Raw genomic sequence first — 18771 nt, 5'->3', positions numbered from 1 at the left:
GAGAAAAGTCAGTTTATTTCCTGAATCCAGTTCCTTAGCATGACCAGCTTTCAAAAGGGAAAATGTTTTTTAAGGAAAACTAGCAAGACAATCTTATTTATAAACAATCACATATTTAAAGATATCGGTCATTGGTACCCGTCTTGTGTAATGATGATTTGTCACTTTCACTTGCAACTTAACCATTACAGCTTCCCTTTTAAAGACTGTATGTTAGAACCAAGCATATATTTTTCTATAGTATGTCTGCAACTAGCAGTTGCTCCCCTATCATTAATGAGCACAGTTGGGGCCATTTTATGGTCCCCAAATGGAGGCACATGTCCGTCCCAAGCCACAGAATTTGTCTCAAGGGGGTGGTAGGGGGAGGGACTGACCATCAGCAAATAGTTGTTCTGGGAAGTAGGTGGGGAGCAGGCAATGTGTTTGCTCTGAAATCCTAGAAGAAAAGTAAACTTGCTGTGAAGGACATAATTTCTTTTTGTTCTTGAACTTTACACAGCCGTGTTGGGCTCATTCATCAAGACAGCCCTTGGACGGAAACCTCCTGAATGTGAATGCCTCAAAAACTGACCAAAATCTCTGCTGGCGCTACCAATGGCTTAAGATAAACTCCAGTTGAAATTCTAGTGAAAGGAACTGAATCTAAGTTGCTGAGTCTATCCTATCAATCCCTTTGTTTAAAATCAGCGAGGGCTCCCAGGGAGCACAATACCTAATTCCCCTAGAAAAATGGATATGGACTACACACAGGAGTTTTAAGCATGAAGAATTTCTCCAAAGCCTGTTAATGACATTTGAAAGAGCTGAAAAGCACTAACTTGCTATTTTTCTCCCTCAAAAAAGGCAGAAACAGTCATCCAAGTAGGGCATCAGACTCCTATTTCATTTCAGAGTTTAAGTTGAAAACCAGTAAGAGAAGAATTTAAATTGATTGCTTCAAGCCACAGACATTTCATACTCAAGCAATTATGTTGGCTTTCATGAGAATTTATCTTAGCTGTGAAATCAATTGTCACAGACTTAGTTCATAGAAATATTACCAAATCATATTTGATTTCTGTCCTGGTGTGGTTGGTGAACCAAATAAATCAAATGGGAAGACAATTTCGGTTCTCCAATCTGTTTCTCTCCAGGCTCCCCTTTGAAAATATTTTTGCCCCTCCTCTTTGATGTACCTAGGATTTCCTAACATTGCTCTTTCACAACTAGAGAGACACCCTTAAAGGGAAAAGATACAGTAGTGAGAACTGAGAAACCACTGAAAAATATGCAAGATCAGAACCATATGACAACAAATATCTTTGCAGTGAGAGACTTGAACAAAGGAAGAAAGTGGACACAAAAAAAAGAGTTCTCTGATTCAAAGATCTGGCTTTAACAGCTTTCAAGATATAAAGTGCCCTTTTATTGACTTAATAAACATGTATGCCTATCCATCTCGGCAAGGAAAGCAAGGGGTTTATCTTTTCTGATTTATAGAGGGAAATAAACATTACTGTCATATTGTGAATTCACAATCAATAATTCTGCAAAAGTCCTCAAATCTGTCTGACCCACTTGAACTTAATAGTTCTAGCAGAAACAAGAAGGACCAAAAACTTATGAACAGAAAACTAAAATCCTGTCTTCTGGTTCTTCACCTCCCTAACTTTCAAAAGTTCAGTATATAACAGAAATCCTGAAATGTGTTAATACTTTGCTAGAGCTAAAGAAATGAAGATTTAGAAAGCTGAGTATAGATATCTACAAAATATATTTGAATAATATTATTAAGATTATGGAACAAAGTTGAGACAATTTACAATAAAACATCTATATTTTCCCCTTAAACTGTCATGAATTCTGTTACATTAAATTAAAACAAAGCCTGTTTATACAGTTTGTATATAATTTAAAATTCTCAGGTTCTTACTTTTAAATAGGAGATTTCTTTTTTTGTACTAAAACTATTTCCTCTAAGAGTTTTCATTTTTATCTCCATTTTCATCCTCCTCGGATCTGAGGCTGTAGGCCTCTCTAGAGCTTACCTACAGAATGCTTTTTATTGACAATTAGCATTATTTATATTTTCTCTACATAACAGAGGGGGAATGTTTAGTATCCATCCATCTTTTCATTTACTCGTGTTCTGAGCTCTCACAATCACCAGATGCTGTGTTAGGCCCTGGGGATAAAAGCAACGAGTCAGACAAACACAGCCTAACTTATGGTTACCAGGAAACAGTCAAGGGGAGGGATAAATTGGGAGACTGAGGTTGACATGTACACACTACTATATGTAAAATAGATAACTAATAAGGACCTGCTGTATAGCACTGGGAGCTCTACTCAATACTCTGTAATGACCTATATGGGAAAAGAATCTAAAAAAAAGTAGATATACGTATATGTATAACTGATTCACTTTGCTGCACATCTGAAACTAACATAACATTGTAAACCAGACATATTTCAATTAAAAAAAAGTCTCTGCCTTATGGAATGTAATATAGCAGTGGAGATAAATACTCATGATATGATTGTATTTTTAATTAATTAATTTACCATTGTATTAAAACTAGAAAGAAGTATAAGGTATTAAAATGTTGACTTAACACATTCTGTTACTTAATCATGTTGTTTAAGTGTTTCTTATAGCAATATCACTGACATCTGATTAATACCCGTTTACTTATGCGTTTCTCGGGACAATGCATCAGACTCCAATTGATCTCATATCTAGCAGAATATTTTTCATACTAAGAATAGAAAGAAAAGTGAAAGTTGCTCAGTCCTGTCCAACTCTTTGCCACCCCATGGACTGTATAGTCCATGGAATTCTCCAGGCCAGAATACTGGAGTGGGTAGCCTTTCCCTTCTCCAGGGGATCCTCCCAACCCAGGGATCGAACCCAGGTTTCCCTCAATGAGGCGTATTCTTTACCAGCTGAGCCACAAGGGAAGCCCAGGAATACTGGAGTGGGTACTATCCCTTCTCCAGTGGATCTTCCTGACCCAGGAATTGAACCAGGGTCTCCTGCACTGGGCTTCCCTGGTGGCTCAGCTGGTAAAGAATCTGCCTGCAATGCGGGAGACCTGGGTTCGATCCCTGGGTTGGGAAGATCCCCTGGAGAAGAAAAGGCTACCCACTCCTGTATTCTGGCCTGGAGAATTCCATGGACTGTATAGTTCATGGGGTCACAAAGAGTCGGACATGACTGAGTGACTTTCAATCAATCAATCAATCTCCTGCATTGCAAGTGGATTCTTTACCAACTGAGCTATCAGGGAAGTAGGGAAAACCACACTTTCTTTTCATGCTGTACAGAAGTTGCAGAAAGGATACAGTGAATTGGATATGTCAATTGAGACAGATAAAGAGTTTTTACTTTCAAACTGCTTTCCTCCACCAGGTGCTCAGAGGGTGTTATAAACACCCACTGCACGGAAAGACAACCCACCTATACTCTGTGAGAAAGTGAAGGATGACACACACTTCATTACTCAGCTTGGACTGAAAGACTGGTTACTAGCTGAGTCTTCATATGATGAAGAAAAATCTTGAACCAGAATATTCAGAAGATAATATGCATTATTAGTATTTTATGAAGCAAGAAGAAACGTCTTAAATATTCTTTTGAAAACAGCAGACGGTAAAATGAAATAAAATAACTTTTCCAGCTGTCATGTTTATGTTCCAAACACAAGCTTAATTGCATTGCATCCTATAACACAATATTTCATTTCCTAGTAACATGCACTATATGTTTTTACTCTATTGAATTTCTAATAAATATGATTCCTATGTATGGAAGAGTAATTAATTCTCTTTTAATACAGGTTTGACATTCCACCATATCCAAGTGAGACATAAGCTTTCAGACAAGGCACTGCATATCACCTCTTGCCTAGCATATTTGTTTAATTAAGCACTTTTCCAAACAACTTAAACTCAAAGCACGTTTGAATATAGAAACAGCCATAAAGGTATATAAATGGAAAACTTGACTCCAATTCCTTTCCAGCTAACAATTGGAAAAATATACCACTCAACAATGAGAAGAAAGAGCCATTCTTTTCTGAACGCCTAAAAAGCCCACACTTGCTATAGTGCAGCATTATTTGACATTTATTGAGTGTCGGCAATGTGCTAGGGACTGAGTGGTGTAGTGAAACATCCTAAAATCACTCTCTGTAGGAAAAAGCAGGGAGGGGTGAATTGGAACACTTGGTAATGTTGATAAACCATATCCTGAATTGAAGCTACAAAACAGCATCAAAGAAAGAATGCCTTAATTTAAAAGAAAACAGAGCTGGACAACCCCAAGCGGTGCTCTGAAAATACCACATGGCTGCTCGATGAACCCCCTGGACAGACACAGATCTCTGCTGGCTACCAGAGCTGACATACCTGGGACCAAATGGGCCTTAACATGACTTTAAAAACCAGTGCCTGCCTGGGAGTATAAAGACCAGCACAGTGCTTCTACCTAAGAAAGAGTGGCATTTCTAACAAAATTAAATGAAACAAAAATCTGGGGGCACATTCCAATCTTCACTTTCGATCTTGCCACAAAGAAGTTCAGGAATCTTTTAACTTAGACTTTGTAAATGATACAGTGATACAATGAATGTGAGATCTAAATATTTTTGACTTATCAGTCTCTCCAGGTATCTGAGATGCCCTCTTTCAAAGGCTCAGAGGATGGCTAGGGGTGCATATTCTTACCTGGAGTTTTTGTAGGCTAAATCAGTCTAGGTGTGAAACTCACTGTCTTCCACCACAGAAGTTACTGCAACCAGTAACAATTCCTTCCATTTACAAAAATATTAGCACTAAACACTAATTAGAATGGCTCAAAAATCTGGTCACCAGAGTCATAAAGATCATATTAATTCACCAGGACATTGAAGGCTTTTAAAATAAGGATGTTAAATGTATCAATTCCGACACACCTGATGATTGGGAACTATAGAGTAACTGTTTTAAATTTTATGGTGGAAAGTTGAAATAGCAACTTAATGAGCTCTTAGGAATAATACAAGTAGTATTATTATCACAAGCTGTGATACAAGTAGTAACGGCTAATATAGTTTTTCAGGAACTGTAGCAAGGGTACTGGTCAGTTCACGTAGCCTTTGCAAATAAGACTCAAAAGTGTTCCATGGAAATTTGTAAGACCTAACAGCAAACTGAAATACCTGCACAAGAAGGTAAAAATCTTTTCATTGTTGCTCTTTTAGGAACAATTCCAGTTAAAATATCAGGCGGAATTTCTGTTGCATAGTTAATATCAGAACTACAGATTAGAAAGAGCCATGGATCAAGGAGACATTAGACCTGGGTTCCAGTTCTGGCCCTGTCATTAACTGCTTTTTTTTTTGACATTAGAAAAGTGTTAAACTGTTAGAGGTGTCAACTCCTTAACCTGTAAAGTGAAAAGGGAAAACAAGATTATCTTTAAGGTCTCAGAAAACCCTAAAAAGCCATATTTTATACCCACGTTAGCACCAATCCTGATGTTCGCACAGAAACTAAGTCCTAGGTCAATGTGTCTTACATGGGTCAGCTGAATGGCTAAATGAACTGAGCTAAAACACTGCCGCAGAAAACAGCAATGGGGAAGACAAAACAACAGGAGCGCTTATAAAATCTCTTCTAAATTAATCAAGGATAAATTCATCTAAAGGCAAGGAAACAGAACACATCTTTTAATATCTTGTCTCAGAAGAAAGAAAAGAAAAACAGAAACATAATCTTGAAATCAATGAAAAGAATATCATTCATGTGCTGTTAAAAAAATAAAGCTAAGTATATGAGCTCTTGACAGATGTATGATTTTCTCTTTACAGGAAATAGTAAATACATAAACTTACATGGGAAAGGACAGTTCATTAAACCCTATGGAAGACAATGGAATGCTTTTACTTTTTTTTTTTTTAAACTAGGGCCATCTTGCCTTTGAAACTAAATTCTCATCTAGAAAATGCTGGCAATAGATTAAGCAACATTTTCCACCCATTTGTTTTGACTAATACTATTCCCTTTTTGGGATATTCTTTTCTATTTCCTCTCCAACAATTTGTGCCAAAACTAATGAGAGACAACTTCTATGATGTTAACTATTGCTTCTGGATAAATCCCATGCTCCCCCAGCACTTAAGTATCGGAATTGAATACACTATCATACAGTCTGTTTAAATGTTACCTTATACACTATAACCCATTTTTTCAGGTATAATCTTCCCTCAACTAGATTACCTTTTATTCCTTTTTAAACCCTTTATTGATTTATTAAATTTCATACCTTAAAATCAAGGAAAACGTTGTACACAGTCACTGATTACAAATATCATGTAAAACAAGATCACGTATTTCATTTCAGTTCAGTTCAGTCACTCAGTCGTGTCCAACTCTTTGCAACCCTATGGACGGCAGCACGCCAGGAATCCCTGTCCATCACCAACTCCCAGAGCTTGCTCAAACTCATGTCCATTGAGTCGGTGAAGCCATCCAACCATCTCATCCTCTGTCGTCCCCTTCTCCTCCTGCCTTAAATCTTTCCTAGCATCAGGGTCTTTTCCAATAAGTCAGTTCTTTGCATCAGGTGGCCAAAATATGGTGAAAGTATGCTGAAACTTCAGCATCAGTCTTTCTAATGACTATTCAGGACTGATTTCCTTTACGATTGACTGGTTGGATCTCCTTGCAGTCCAAGGGACTCTCAAGAGTCTTCTCCAACACCACAGTTCAAAAGCTTCAATTCTTTGGTATCCAGCTTTCTTTATAGTCCAACTCTCACATCCATACATGACTACTGGAAAAACGATAGCTTTGACTAGATGGACCTTTGTTGGCAAAGTAACATCTCTGCTTTTTAGTATGCTATCTAGGTTGGTCATAGCTTTTCTTCCAAGGAGCAAGCATCTTTTAATTTCATGGCTGCAGTCACCATCTGCAGTGATTTTGGAGCCCAAGAAAATAAAGTCTCTCACTGTTTCCATTGTTTCCCCATCTATTTGCCATGAAGTGATGGGACCAGATGCTATCAGTTTTCTGAATGTTGACATTTAAGCCAACTGTTTCACCCTCCTCTTTCACTTTCATCAAGAGGCTCTTCAGTTTCTCTTCATTTTTCTGCCATAAGGGTGGTATCATCTGTATATCTGAGGTTATTGATATTTTCAGCTTGTGCTTCATTGAGCCCAGCATTTCACATGATGTACTCTGCTTATAAGATAAATAAGCAGGGTGACAATATACAGCCTTGATGTACTCCTTTCCCAATTTGGAACCAGTCTGTTGTTCCATGTCTGGTTCTAACTGTTGCTTATTGACCTGTATACAGATTTCTTAGGAGGCAAGTAAGATGATCTGGTACTCCCACCTCTTAAAGAATTTTCTGCATTTTGTTGTGATCCACACAGTCAAAGGCTTTGGCAGTCAATGAAGCAGATGTTTTTCTGGAACTCTCTTGCTTTTTCAATGATCTAATGGGTGTTGGCAATTTGATCTCTGGTTCCTCTGGCTTTTCTAAATCCAGCTTGAACATCTGGAAGTTCTTGGTTCATGTACTGTTGAAGCCTGGCTTGGAGAATTTTGAGCATTATTTTGCTAGCATGTGAGACAAGTGCAATTGTGCAGTAGTTTAAACATTCTTTGGCATTGCCTTTCTTTGGAATTGGAATGAAAACTGACCTTTTCCAGTCCTGTGGCCACTGCTGAGTTTTCCAAATTTGCTGGCATATTGAGTGCAGCACTTTAATAGCATTATCTTTCAGGATTTGAAATAGCTCATTGGAATTCTATCACTTCCACTAGCTTTGTTCATAGTGATGCTTCGTGAGACCCATTTGACTTCACACTCCAGGATGTCTGGCTTTAGGTGACTGATCACACTATCATGGTTATCTGGGTCATTAAGATCTTTTTTGTTTACATAGGGAGACTCCCATATAAAGAGAGCACTTCAAGACCACAGTAGATAACTGTTTCTCTTAAATTCATAGGGTCATAGAAATACAAGTAAAATGAAGAAGGAGATGAGCTACTTTCAAGTAAGAGAAATCACCTGAAATAACAAACAAGAAAACAGACCTCTCTGTTCTATCAGACCCTGAGTTCAAAAAGAAGGTAATAAGACTGCTGAAGGATTTAAGAAACAATGCCAAAAGAAATGCAGATTACTGTAACAAGGAACCAGAAACTGTAAAGAAGTGCCAATCAAGATTAGACAACTCAAACGCAGATATGAAAACCAAGATAAAGGTAACAAATAGCAAAGTAAATAATGCAGAAAAACAAATACATGAACTGGAAGGTAAATTAATGGAAATCAGAACAGCAGACGGAAAGACAAATGAGAAGGGAAAGCAACACACAAGATCTATGGCATAATACAGAGCATGCCAATCTATGCATAGCAGGAATCCCAGAAAGGAAAGAAAGAAAAGAGGATAAAAATGTATCTGAAGAAATTATGGCTATAAACTTCCCAAATTTAAAGAAGGAAACAGATGTCCAAGTATAGGATGCACAGAGGGTCCCAAAGAGGATGAACGCAAACAAACCTACACCAATACATATTACAATAGAAATGATAAAAATTAAAGAGAGGATTCTTAAGGCAACAAAAGAAAAACAAAGGATTAATTACAAGGGGATGCCATAGGTCTATCAGTTGATTTCTCTATACAAATGCTGCAAGCAAGATGGGAATGGCAAACCATATTTAACGTCTTGAAAAAGAAGAAAAATTTGCAACATAGGATACTCTGTCCAGCAAGGGTATCATTTAGAATGGAAGGAGAGATAATGAATTTCTCAGACAAGCAGAAACTAAAAGAATACAGAGATACTAAATCTATCCAAAAAAGAAATACTGAAAGTTCTTCTCTAAATAAAAAAAAAAAAATCAAGAATTTATAGGAAAGAGAAACTTACAACAAGAAGGTAAATAACTTTAATAAACCAGTACATAAATTTTTAAAAATCTGTGAAAGCAATGATAACTATAATGAACAGCAAAAGAATAAACATAAAGATATAAAAGAGAACATCAAAATCATAAGAGGTAGGGGAGTAGAGTTAGAAAATATAGGTTTTTTGTAGAATGTCTTTCAACTTTTATATGACTACTAGTATAAAGAAAGTAGAACTAGTAATGGGTTAACATACTCGAAACCCAAGATAACCACAAGTCAAAAACGTACAATAGAGTCACAAAAACTAAAGAGAAGAGAACTCAAGCTTAGTACAAAAGAAAATCATCAAATGGTAAATGGAAAAACAAAAAGAAAAAAAAAGGAACAAAGAAGAAACACAAAATCAACTGAAAACAAAGCATAAAACTGCAATAAACAAATATCTATCAATAATAAACAAATGCCAGTGGAATAAATAAATGGATCAGCAGATCAAAAGATGTAAAGTAACAGATTGGACAATAAAATAAGAGCCTACGATATGCTGCTTACAAGAGACCCAATTTAGGGTGAAGGATACACATAGATTGAAAGTGAGAGGCTATGGAAAAAGATATTTCATGCAAGTGGAAATGACAAGAAAGCAGGGGTAACAACACTCACATCAGACAAAAGTGACTTTGAAACAAAGTTCATAAAGAAAGATAAACAAGGCACTATATAGTGATAAAAGGATCAATACAAGAAGAGGATATTACACTCCTTAACATATATGCATCCAATATAGGCATACCTAAATACAAAACACAAATACTAACAGAAATAAAGGGAGAAATTGATGGGAATACAATAATAGTAGGAAAATTAAACCCCACTGATATCAATGGGCAGATCTTCCGTACATAAAATCAATAAGGCAACAGAAATCCTAAATGACACAAGAGTTAGATATAATTGATATCTACAAGACATTATATCCAAAAAGCACCAAAATATACATTGTCTTCAAGTGCTTAAGGAACATTCTGTAGAACAGACCACATTTTAGGACACAAAACAAGCCTCAATTAATTTAAGAGGATAGAAATTATTTCAAGCATCTTTTCTGACCACAATGGCATAAAAATAGAAATCAACCACAAAAAGAGATGACTACATGGAGACAAATGACAATGAAAACAGAACTTTAAAAAATCTAAAGGATGCAGCAAAAGCAGTAATAAGAGGAAACTTTATATAGTGATACATGCCTTCCTCAAAAAATAAGAAAATGTCAGATAACCAACCTAAGAGACTAACCTATCACCTAAGAGAATGAGCAAAATAACAAACAAAACATAAAGTCATCAGAAGGAAAAAAACAATAAAGATCAGAGGAAATAATGAAAAGAGATTAAAAATAGAAAAAAAAAAAAACAATAAAACCAAGAGATGGTTTTTTGAAAGGATAAACAAAATGAATAAATCTCTGGTCAGGCTCACTAAGAAAAAAAAAAAAAAAGAAGAATCCAATTAAACAAAATAAGAAAGGAAAGAGAAAAAAATGACAACCACTCCTACAGACAAACAAAAATCACAGAGGAATACTATGAACAGTTACATGGAAACAAATCAGACAACCTAGAAGAAATGGAAAAGTTTCTAGAAACATAATGCCCACCAAAACAGAATCAAGAAGAAATAGATAATTTGAATGGACAAAACACTAGAAGGCAACAGTGAAAGGCATTCAGTCGTGTCCAACTCTTTGTGACCCCCACAGACTGTGGCCAGCCAGGCTCCACTGTCCATGGAATTCTCCAGGCAAGAATACTGGAGTGGGTTGCCATGTCCTTCTCCAGGGGATCTTCCCAACCCAGGGATGGAACCCAGGTCTCCCATATTACAGGGTACATTCTTTACTTTCTGAGCTACCAGGGAAGCCCATGAATACTGGAGTGGGTAACCTATCCCTTCTCCAGAGGATCTTCCTGACCCACAGATTGAACTGGATCTCCTACACTGCAGGTGGATTTTTACCATCTGAGCTACCAGGGAAGCCCAGAAGGAAACAGAATTTGTAAAAAAAAAAAAAAAAAAGCTGAAAACAATAGTCCAGAAAGGCTTCACTGGGGAATTCAACCAAACATACCGAGAAGAACTTATATCAATCCTTCTCAAACTCTTCCAAAAGATTGAAGAGGAGGAAACACTCCAAAAGTCCTTCTATGAAGCCACCACCACCCTGATACCAGAACCAGACAAAGACACTACCAAAAAAGAATTATAGATCAATATCTTTGATGAATATAGATACAAAAATCCTCAACAAAATCTTAGCAAACCAAATCCAGTAAAATATCATACATAAAAAGTTATCATACATCATGATCAAATTGGATTCATCCCAGTATCACAAGGACGAGTCACCATATCCAAATCAATCAATACAATACACAACATCAAGAAGACAAACACCACACCATCATCTCAAGGATGTAGAAAAAGCATCTGATGAAATTCAACATCCATTCAAGATAAAACTCTAACAAAAGTGGGTACAGAAGGAACATATTTCAACATAACAAAAGCCATTTATGACAAACCCACAGCCAACATAATGAAAATCTTCCCTTTCAACTAAAATTTGGTTTAAGACAAGAATGTTCACTCTCATCACTTCTATTCAACATAGTACTGAAAGTCCTAGCCATAGCAATTAAACAGGGAAAGAAATAAAAGGTATCCAAATCAGAAGGGAACGCATAAAATTGTCACTATATGCAGATGATATGATACTATATACAGAAAACCATAAGGACTCCACACAAAACTATTAGAATTGATAAATAAACTCAGCAAAGTATCAGAATACAAGATTAATATACAGAAATCTGTTGCATTTCTGTACGTTAACAATGAAATATCAGAAAGACAAAGTTAAAAAAAAACCCTTGTTTAAAAATCATATCAAAAAAACCTACAAATAAATCTAACCAATGAGGTGAAACTGTGGAAAATTCTGAAAGAGATGGGCATACCAGACTACCTGACCTGCCTCTTGAGAAACCTATATGCAGGTCAGGAAGCAACAGTTAGAACTGGACATAGAACAACAGACTGGTTCCAGATAGGAAAAGGAGTATGTCAAGGCTGTATATTGTTACCCTGCTTATTTAACTTATATGCAGAGTACATCATGAGAAACGCTGGACTGGAAGAAGCACAAGCTGGAATCAAGATTGCCAGGAGAAATATCAATAACCTCAGATATGCAGATGACACCACCCTTATGGCAGAAAGTGAAGAGGAACTAAAAAGCCTCTTAATGAAAGTGAAAGAGGAAAGTGAAGAAGTTGGCTTAAAGCTCAACATTCAGAAAAGGAAGATCATGATATCTGGTCCCATCACTTCATGGGAAATAGATGGGGAAACAGTGGAAACAGTGTCAGACTTTATCTTTTGGGGCTCCAAAATCACTGCAGATGGTGACTGCAGCCATGAAATTAAAAGATGCTTACTCCTTGGAAGGAAAGTTACAACCAACCTAGATAGCATATTCAAAAGCAGAGACATTACTTTGCCAACAAAGGTCCGTCTAGTCAAGGCTATGGTTTTTCAAGTAGTCATGTATGGATGTAAGAGTTGGACTGTGAAGAAAGCTGAGCGCTGAAGAATTGATGCTTTTGAATTGTGGTGTTGGAGAAGACTCTTGAGTGTCCCTTGGACTGCAAGGAGATCCAACCAGTCCATTCTAAAGGACATTGGTCCTGGGTATTCTTTGGAAGGAATGATGCTAAAGCTGAAACTCCAGTACTTTGGCCACCTCATGCAAAGAGTTGACTCATTGGAAAAGACTCTGATACTGGGACGGATTGGGGGCAGGAGGAGAAGGGGACGACAGAGGATGAGATGGCTGGATGGCATCAATGACTCGATGGGCGTGAGTTTGAGTGAACTCTGGGAGTTGGTAATGGACAGGGAGGCCTGGCGTGCTGCGATTCATGAGGTCACAAAGAGTCGGACACGACTGAGTGACTGAACTGAACTGAACTGAACTGAGAGTTATATGCTGAGACTACAAAACAATGATAAAGGAAATCAAATATAATTCAAGAAAATGGAAAGATATCCTATACTCTTGGATTAGAAAACTAATATTGTTTAAATGGCCATACTACAAAAAGCAAGCTACAGATTTATTGCAACCCCTACCAACTTCCCCATGATATTTTTCATAGAACTAAAACAAACAATCCTAAAGTTTATATGGAACTACAAAAGATCCAGAAGTGCCAAAGCAATCCTGAGGAAAAAGAACAAAGCTCAAGGCATAACTCTTCCAGGCTGCAGACAATACACAAAGCTACAGTAATCAAAAGTGTGACATCGGCACAGGAACAGACATAGAGATCAACAGAAAGCCCAGAAATAAACCAACCACATATGGTAAATTAATCTTTGGCAAAGGAGGCAAGAATATACAGAATGAGAATGAAGAAAAGAATGAGAGAAAAGAATGGAGAAAAGACATTCTCTTTAGCAGGTGGTGTTGAGAAAGCTGGACAATGACTTGTACATCAATGAAGTTAGAATAGTCCCTTATACTGTACACAAAAATTAAGCTTAAAATGGCTTAAGGACTTAAATATCTGTTAGGACACCATAAAATTCCTAGAAGACAATATAGGCAAAACATTCTCTTACACAAATTATAATTCAGCTTCCTAGTGTATACTTGTTGAGTTTTTTTTATCAATCAAGACTTAAAAATATAGTAACTATATTTTTATAATTACTATAGACTGGATGGTATTATTAACAAACATGATTCATAGAGCTCTCATGGAACCCTGTACTCCTAAATCAATACATTCTTCTCAAGCATATATGAAATATTTATGAAAATTTACCATGTGTGCTAGATCATGTGCTCTGACCACAATACAATTAAGTTAGAAATCAACAACAAAAAAACAATAAAATTCCATGCACTATAAAATATAAAACACAGTTCTAAACAACTCAAAGAAAAAATGATAATGAAGATTATGGAAACAGAAGATCAGAGGAAACAGAACTTAATGGTAACCAAGGTATTATGTTACAAAGTTTGTGGTAAGCAGCTAAAAATACACAGAAGGAAATCTATACAATTATATGCATACATAAGAAAAAATAAGATAAAAATTTTGAGCTACACATCTAAAAAAGAAGTTAGAAAAAATGGGCTACAAAGAAAACACAGTAAATACAAGTTAGGAAATGAAGAAGAGAGCAGAAATTCCTGAAATAGATAAAACATATACAACTGAGGATCAAAAGTTGGTTCTCTGGAAAAAGATACAACTCTGAAAAGAGTGACCAAGTGAAAACAGGTAAGGTTTAATATGAGAAATAAAAAAAGGATTAAATTTCAGACACAGCAGAGATTTGTAAAAATAGAATAGTAAGAAATCATTGATGCTAATATTAAAATATATTAAAAAAACAGAATGGGTAATTTCCTAGAAAAAAATATAATTTGTTTAAACTTATAGAAAAAACAGAAAACCTGAACAAATCTATACTTATTAAATATATGAAATCACTAGCCCAAAGTCTACTTATCAAAACTGTCCATAAGTTCTTGATGATTTTACAGGTGAGTTCTACCACTCAGTTAACATTCACTCCCTACCTTATACAAAGTGTTCCAAAGAACAATAAGAACTTTTTTCTACTTCATAACTTTAGTTATGAAGCTAACAGAACCTTGATATGAAAACTAGGCAGGGACAACATAAAAAAGAACATTTATGAGCCAATTTCACTTATGAACATAGACGCAAAAAGCTAAATAAAATGGCAAACTTAAGTCAGGGACACATAATAGACAATAATACATCATAATTTAATTAGGTTTAATCCTAGGAGATCAAGGATGGTTTACAGTAAGAAGGCCTATTAATATATTTCACCACATGAATAGATTAAAAAAGAAGGTCATAGAGGGGAAAAAAAAAAAAAACCACTCATCCATGACAAAAATACCCATTCATGATTAAAACAGAAACTTCAGCAACTAGGAACTCAGGGAATCTTCTTTACTTGATAACGGGTAACTATCAGAAAGCACTTAACCATAAAAATGTGAAATAATTTTCTTTCAAATCACGAACAAAACAAAGATGCCCAATTGTACTTAATATTGTACTACTAGAGGGCCTAGCCAATACCAAAATAATTGAAAATTATCAAGATTTCAGAGGAAAAGATAAATGGCAAAAATGCCTGTATATTCTTGCACAGATAGAGGTCAAGTGAAGTGGTTGAAGAGCTTAATACTTTCTGACAATTCTAGAATTCCAGGATACCTAGATTTTTAGAAGCCCGGAAATTTCTTATGTTCATGTCTTTTGCTCTCTTTGCTGGAAAGGATGTGGAGAAAAGGGAACCCTCTTGCACTACTGGTGGGAATGTAAATTGATATAGCCACTGTGGGGAACAGTATGGAGGTTCCTTCAACAACTAAATAGAGAACTACCATATGACCCAGCAATCCCACTCCTGGGTATATACCCTGAGAAAACTATAATTCAAAAGGTCATATGTACCCCTATGCTCCCTGCAGCACTATTTACAATAGCCAGGACATAGAAACAAGCTAAATGTCCAATGACAGATGAATGGATAAAGAAGATGTGGTGTATATATATATACACAACGGAGTATTTCTTATCCACTAAAAGAAACAAAGAAGTGTCATTTGTAGAGATGTGGATGGACCTAGAGTCTGTCATACTAAGTGAAATAAGTCAGAAACACAAATACCATATTTTCATGAATACATGTGGAATCTAGAAAAATGGTACAGATAAACTTATTTCCAAGGCAGGGATAGAAACATGGATGTAGCGAATGGACATGTGGACACAGGGTGGGGGGTGGGGGAGGGGAGAGTGGGACAAATTGAGAGATTAGGATTGATGTATATACACTACCACGTGTAATTAGATAGCTAGGGGGAAGCTACTTTTATAAAGCACAGGGAGCTCAGCTTTGTGCTCTGTGATGGGTGGGATTGGGGTGGGGATGGGAGTGGAGAGAGTTCTAAGAGGGAGGGGATATATATATATACACATAGATGATTCACCTCACCATACAGCAAAAACTAACGTAACACTGTAAAGCAATTATATTCCAATAAAATAGAAGAAAATAAATCCATAATTGTATTTTGTCTAAAAAGATGCTCTATCATTATCTGATTTTTTTTTTTTTATACTCAGCAGTTTTATAACCTTAACTTTCTAGGTTGATCAAAGATTCAAATTTAGCTTGACTTCCTGTGTGGCAATTATACTGCCCACTCTGCATCCAAGCAGGAAGGCTGAGCACACCCCTGAAGACTGCTTTAGGACTTTCTGACTCCCCACTGCTCCGAGGAAGGTATGTAAACAGTACTGAACTTTGCCCCTGTGGAGGACACAGTACTTGTCTCTCCAGGAAACCTTTTTATTCTTTATCATTTTCAGTGTCTTTTCACCAGCTGCTCTCAAATAATACTAATAACAAATTAGTATTTAAATTAAAATACTTTAATAAAATCTCATTCTCAGTATTTGGCAGGGGAGTTATATTAATTTTCTTTTCCCTTGATTCTTTAAACGTTCTGTTCTTGTGGTTTTTCTAAGTATTTTTGTACAATGAGTCACTCTGAGCAACTGACTGGGAATGTAGAAAAAAGGCTCCCTGCCCCCCTCTCCCACCATTTTGATTTACTGTGTGATTGACCCTGGGCCAGTCACTGAACCTAATCAAGGAACTCCATTCATTGCTAAACCAAGATAAAAAGCCTGGAGAGATGGGTTAAAATTAGATCCTGCCACCTAATGACTCAGTTTCTTAATAACTGACTCACAGAAATTAATTAGCTTTTTCCCGTAACAATTTCATTTGGAAAAGGTCTTTATTATTTTTGCCTAGTCGTAGTCTTTTTATGTTTCTCTATCCAATTCTCTGTTCCTTCTCCATTTGTTTACTTAGTTTCAGTGAATAACCATGGCACTCCACAATAATTAGCCCCAAATTCAGGGATAATTTTGTGATCCCAAAGTCTCTGAGATACATTCTTATTTATGAAATGGTAATCATAGTACTCTATCGTTTCCCTCACAATTGCTACAACAGACAATGAATGTGGACAGTGCTTTGAAAAACTGTAAAGAACAATATATTTGCATTCATCTTAAATGAATAATTTTATTTACTGATGCAAGAATTTAGTCAGAATACCTGATTGGGTCTTAAGTGATACTAATCCATTGGACACTACTAAAAATTATATCTGAGTAATTTATTTAAAAGTACAGAACAATAAATGCAGAACAAGGAAGACTTTAAAGTAACAAAACATAGTTTAAGAATGACACAGGTGCCTGCTTAAGAGCAGGAAATTAATACTTGAAGATCTTCCTTGTTCTAAGTTTAAATCTTTTGAATCCATAACCTATGGTAAAAGCTGAAAATACAAAACAAATGAAAGGAAAACTCAAGAGTTAACAAATTTTAAGGTAGGACCAAAAGAAATCTTGCAAATATGGTCTCTGGATCACATAGAAATTCAAAGAAAAAAAATGTGAAGACATAAGCTGCTTCATTTTCTTACCTTTGTTCTGTATTAAAGAGTGCAAAGATATGCTTGCTAGACATAAAGCTTTTTTCCACATCCCGAACTTTCAGGTTGTCCAAGGGAAGCATATACTTCTTTTCTTTTTCCTATAGAGAGAAAGAGAGAACTGGCTTTAATAAAAGATCTTGAAGCATGCCCACAGCCACATATCACCTGAGCTGGTCAGCATTTGATTACAATATTTTGATACCATCATACACTACTTTGACACCAGCTACCAAGGAACAAGGGCTTCCCAGGGGGCTAACTGGTAAAGAAACCTCCAAGCAGGAGATGCAGGTTTGATCCCTAGGTCAGGAAGATCCCCTGGAGGAGGACATGGCAGCTCACTCCAGTTTTCTTCCCTGGGAAATCCCATGGACAGAGGAGCCTGGTGGGCTACAGTCCATGGGGTTGTAAAGAGTTGGACACGACTTTGCAACTAAGCCATCAAACCATCACCAAGCCACACCAAGGAAGAAAAATCATTGGAGACAGGAGATGCCAATGGTTCTCAATATATGGGTCAGAAGAATGACGGGAGGGAACGTGCAGAGGAAGAAAGGGCTCAGGGATGGAAAAAACATATGGTCTTCTATCCTTTCTTCCTCATGTGGGTCCCCTTAGATGTTTTAAAATGTTAGTTTGATATTAAAAATTTAGCCATCTGTTAATATTTAGCAAAAATGTTCTGGTCCTAATTCAATGAGAAATGCCAGATGGATTTCATTTCATATTTTATTTGCAGCCTAAGCAGTTTTGATAGCCAGAACCGGCAGGAGACTGGAAGCACAAGGACCCTAATATGAAATATTCCCTATAAACTATGATAAAGCACAGAAAATACTTCTTTCATTCAAGTCTAGAATAAAATGTGGGTCCAGGAAAAAAAAATGATGCCATTAAATTGTCAAACTCTTTGGGGAGAATAAACACCCATTAGAAGTGAATTGATATTAACTAGAACAAATTCTCTTCTAAAATTAACAACTCTTTAGGAAGAAAATGGACATTTGAGAGGGGAGGTCTGCAAATGGAACCAAACCAATCTTGGTTAAACATATTGGATGCCAAAGAATTATTAGAACATTTACCTTTATGGAGTGGCCCAGGGACAATATTATCGCATGCATAAATATCTAACAATCAGTATAATAGGAGACAGCCAAATATTCAAGTTTAGGAAACCTAGTCAATATTTGGGGCATTTTAACACAGCCCTTGTTAAACAGT

At 36.3% G+C, this 18771-nt stretch overlaps 1 protein-coding gene across 9 annotated transcripts in view; it reads right to left on the bottom strand.

Annotated features, from left to right (window-relative positions):
* Positions 1–18771, bottom strand: part of DNM3 (dynamin 3) — a 651174-nt gene that overhangs the window by 161674 nt on the left and 470729 nt on the right. For all 9 annotated transcript variants that reach the window (XM_059875294.1, XM_059875295.1, XM_059875296.1 and 6 more), the window contains one exon: positions 17536–17645. In XM_059875294.1, coding sequence (XP_059731277.1) covers positions 17536–17645 — 110 coding nt within the window. The remainder of the gene's footprint in view (positions 1–17535; positions 17646–18771) is intronic.

The sequence above is a fragment of the Bos taurus genome, chromosome 16, assembly GCF_002263795.3.
Source record: "Bos taurus isolate L1 Dominette 01449 registration number 42190680 breed Hereford chromosome 16, ARS-UCD2.0, whole genome shotgun sequence".
Taxonomy (NCBI): Eukaryota; Metazoa; Chordata; class Mammalia; order Artiodactyla; family Bovidae; genus Bos; species Bos taurus.
This window is presented reverse-complemented; position numbering and strand designations above follow the sequence as displayed.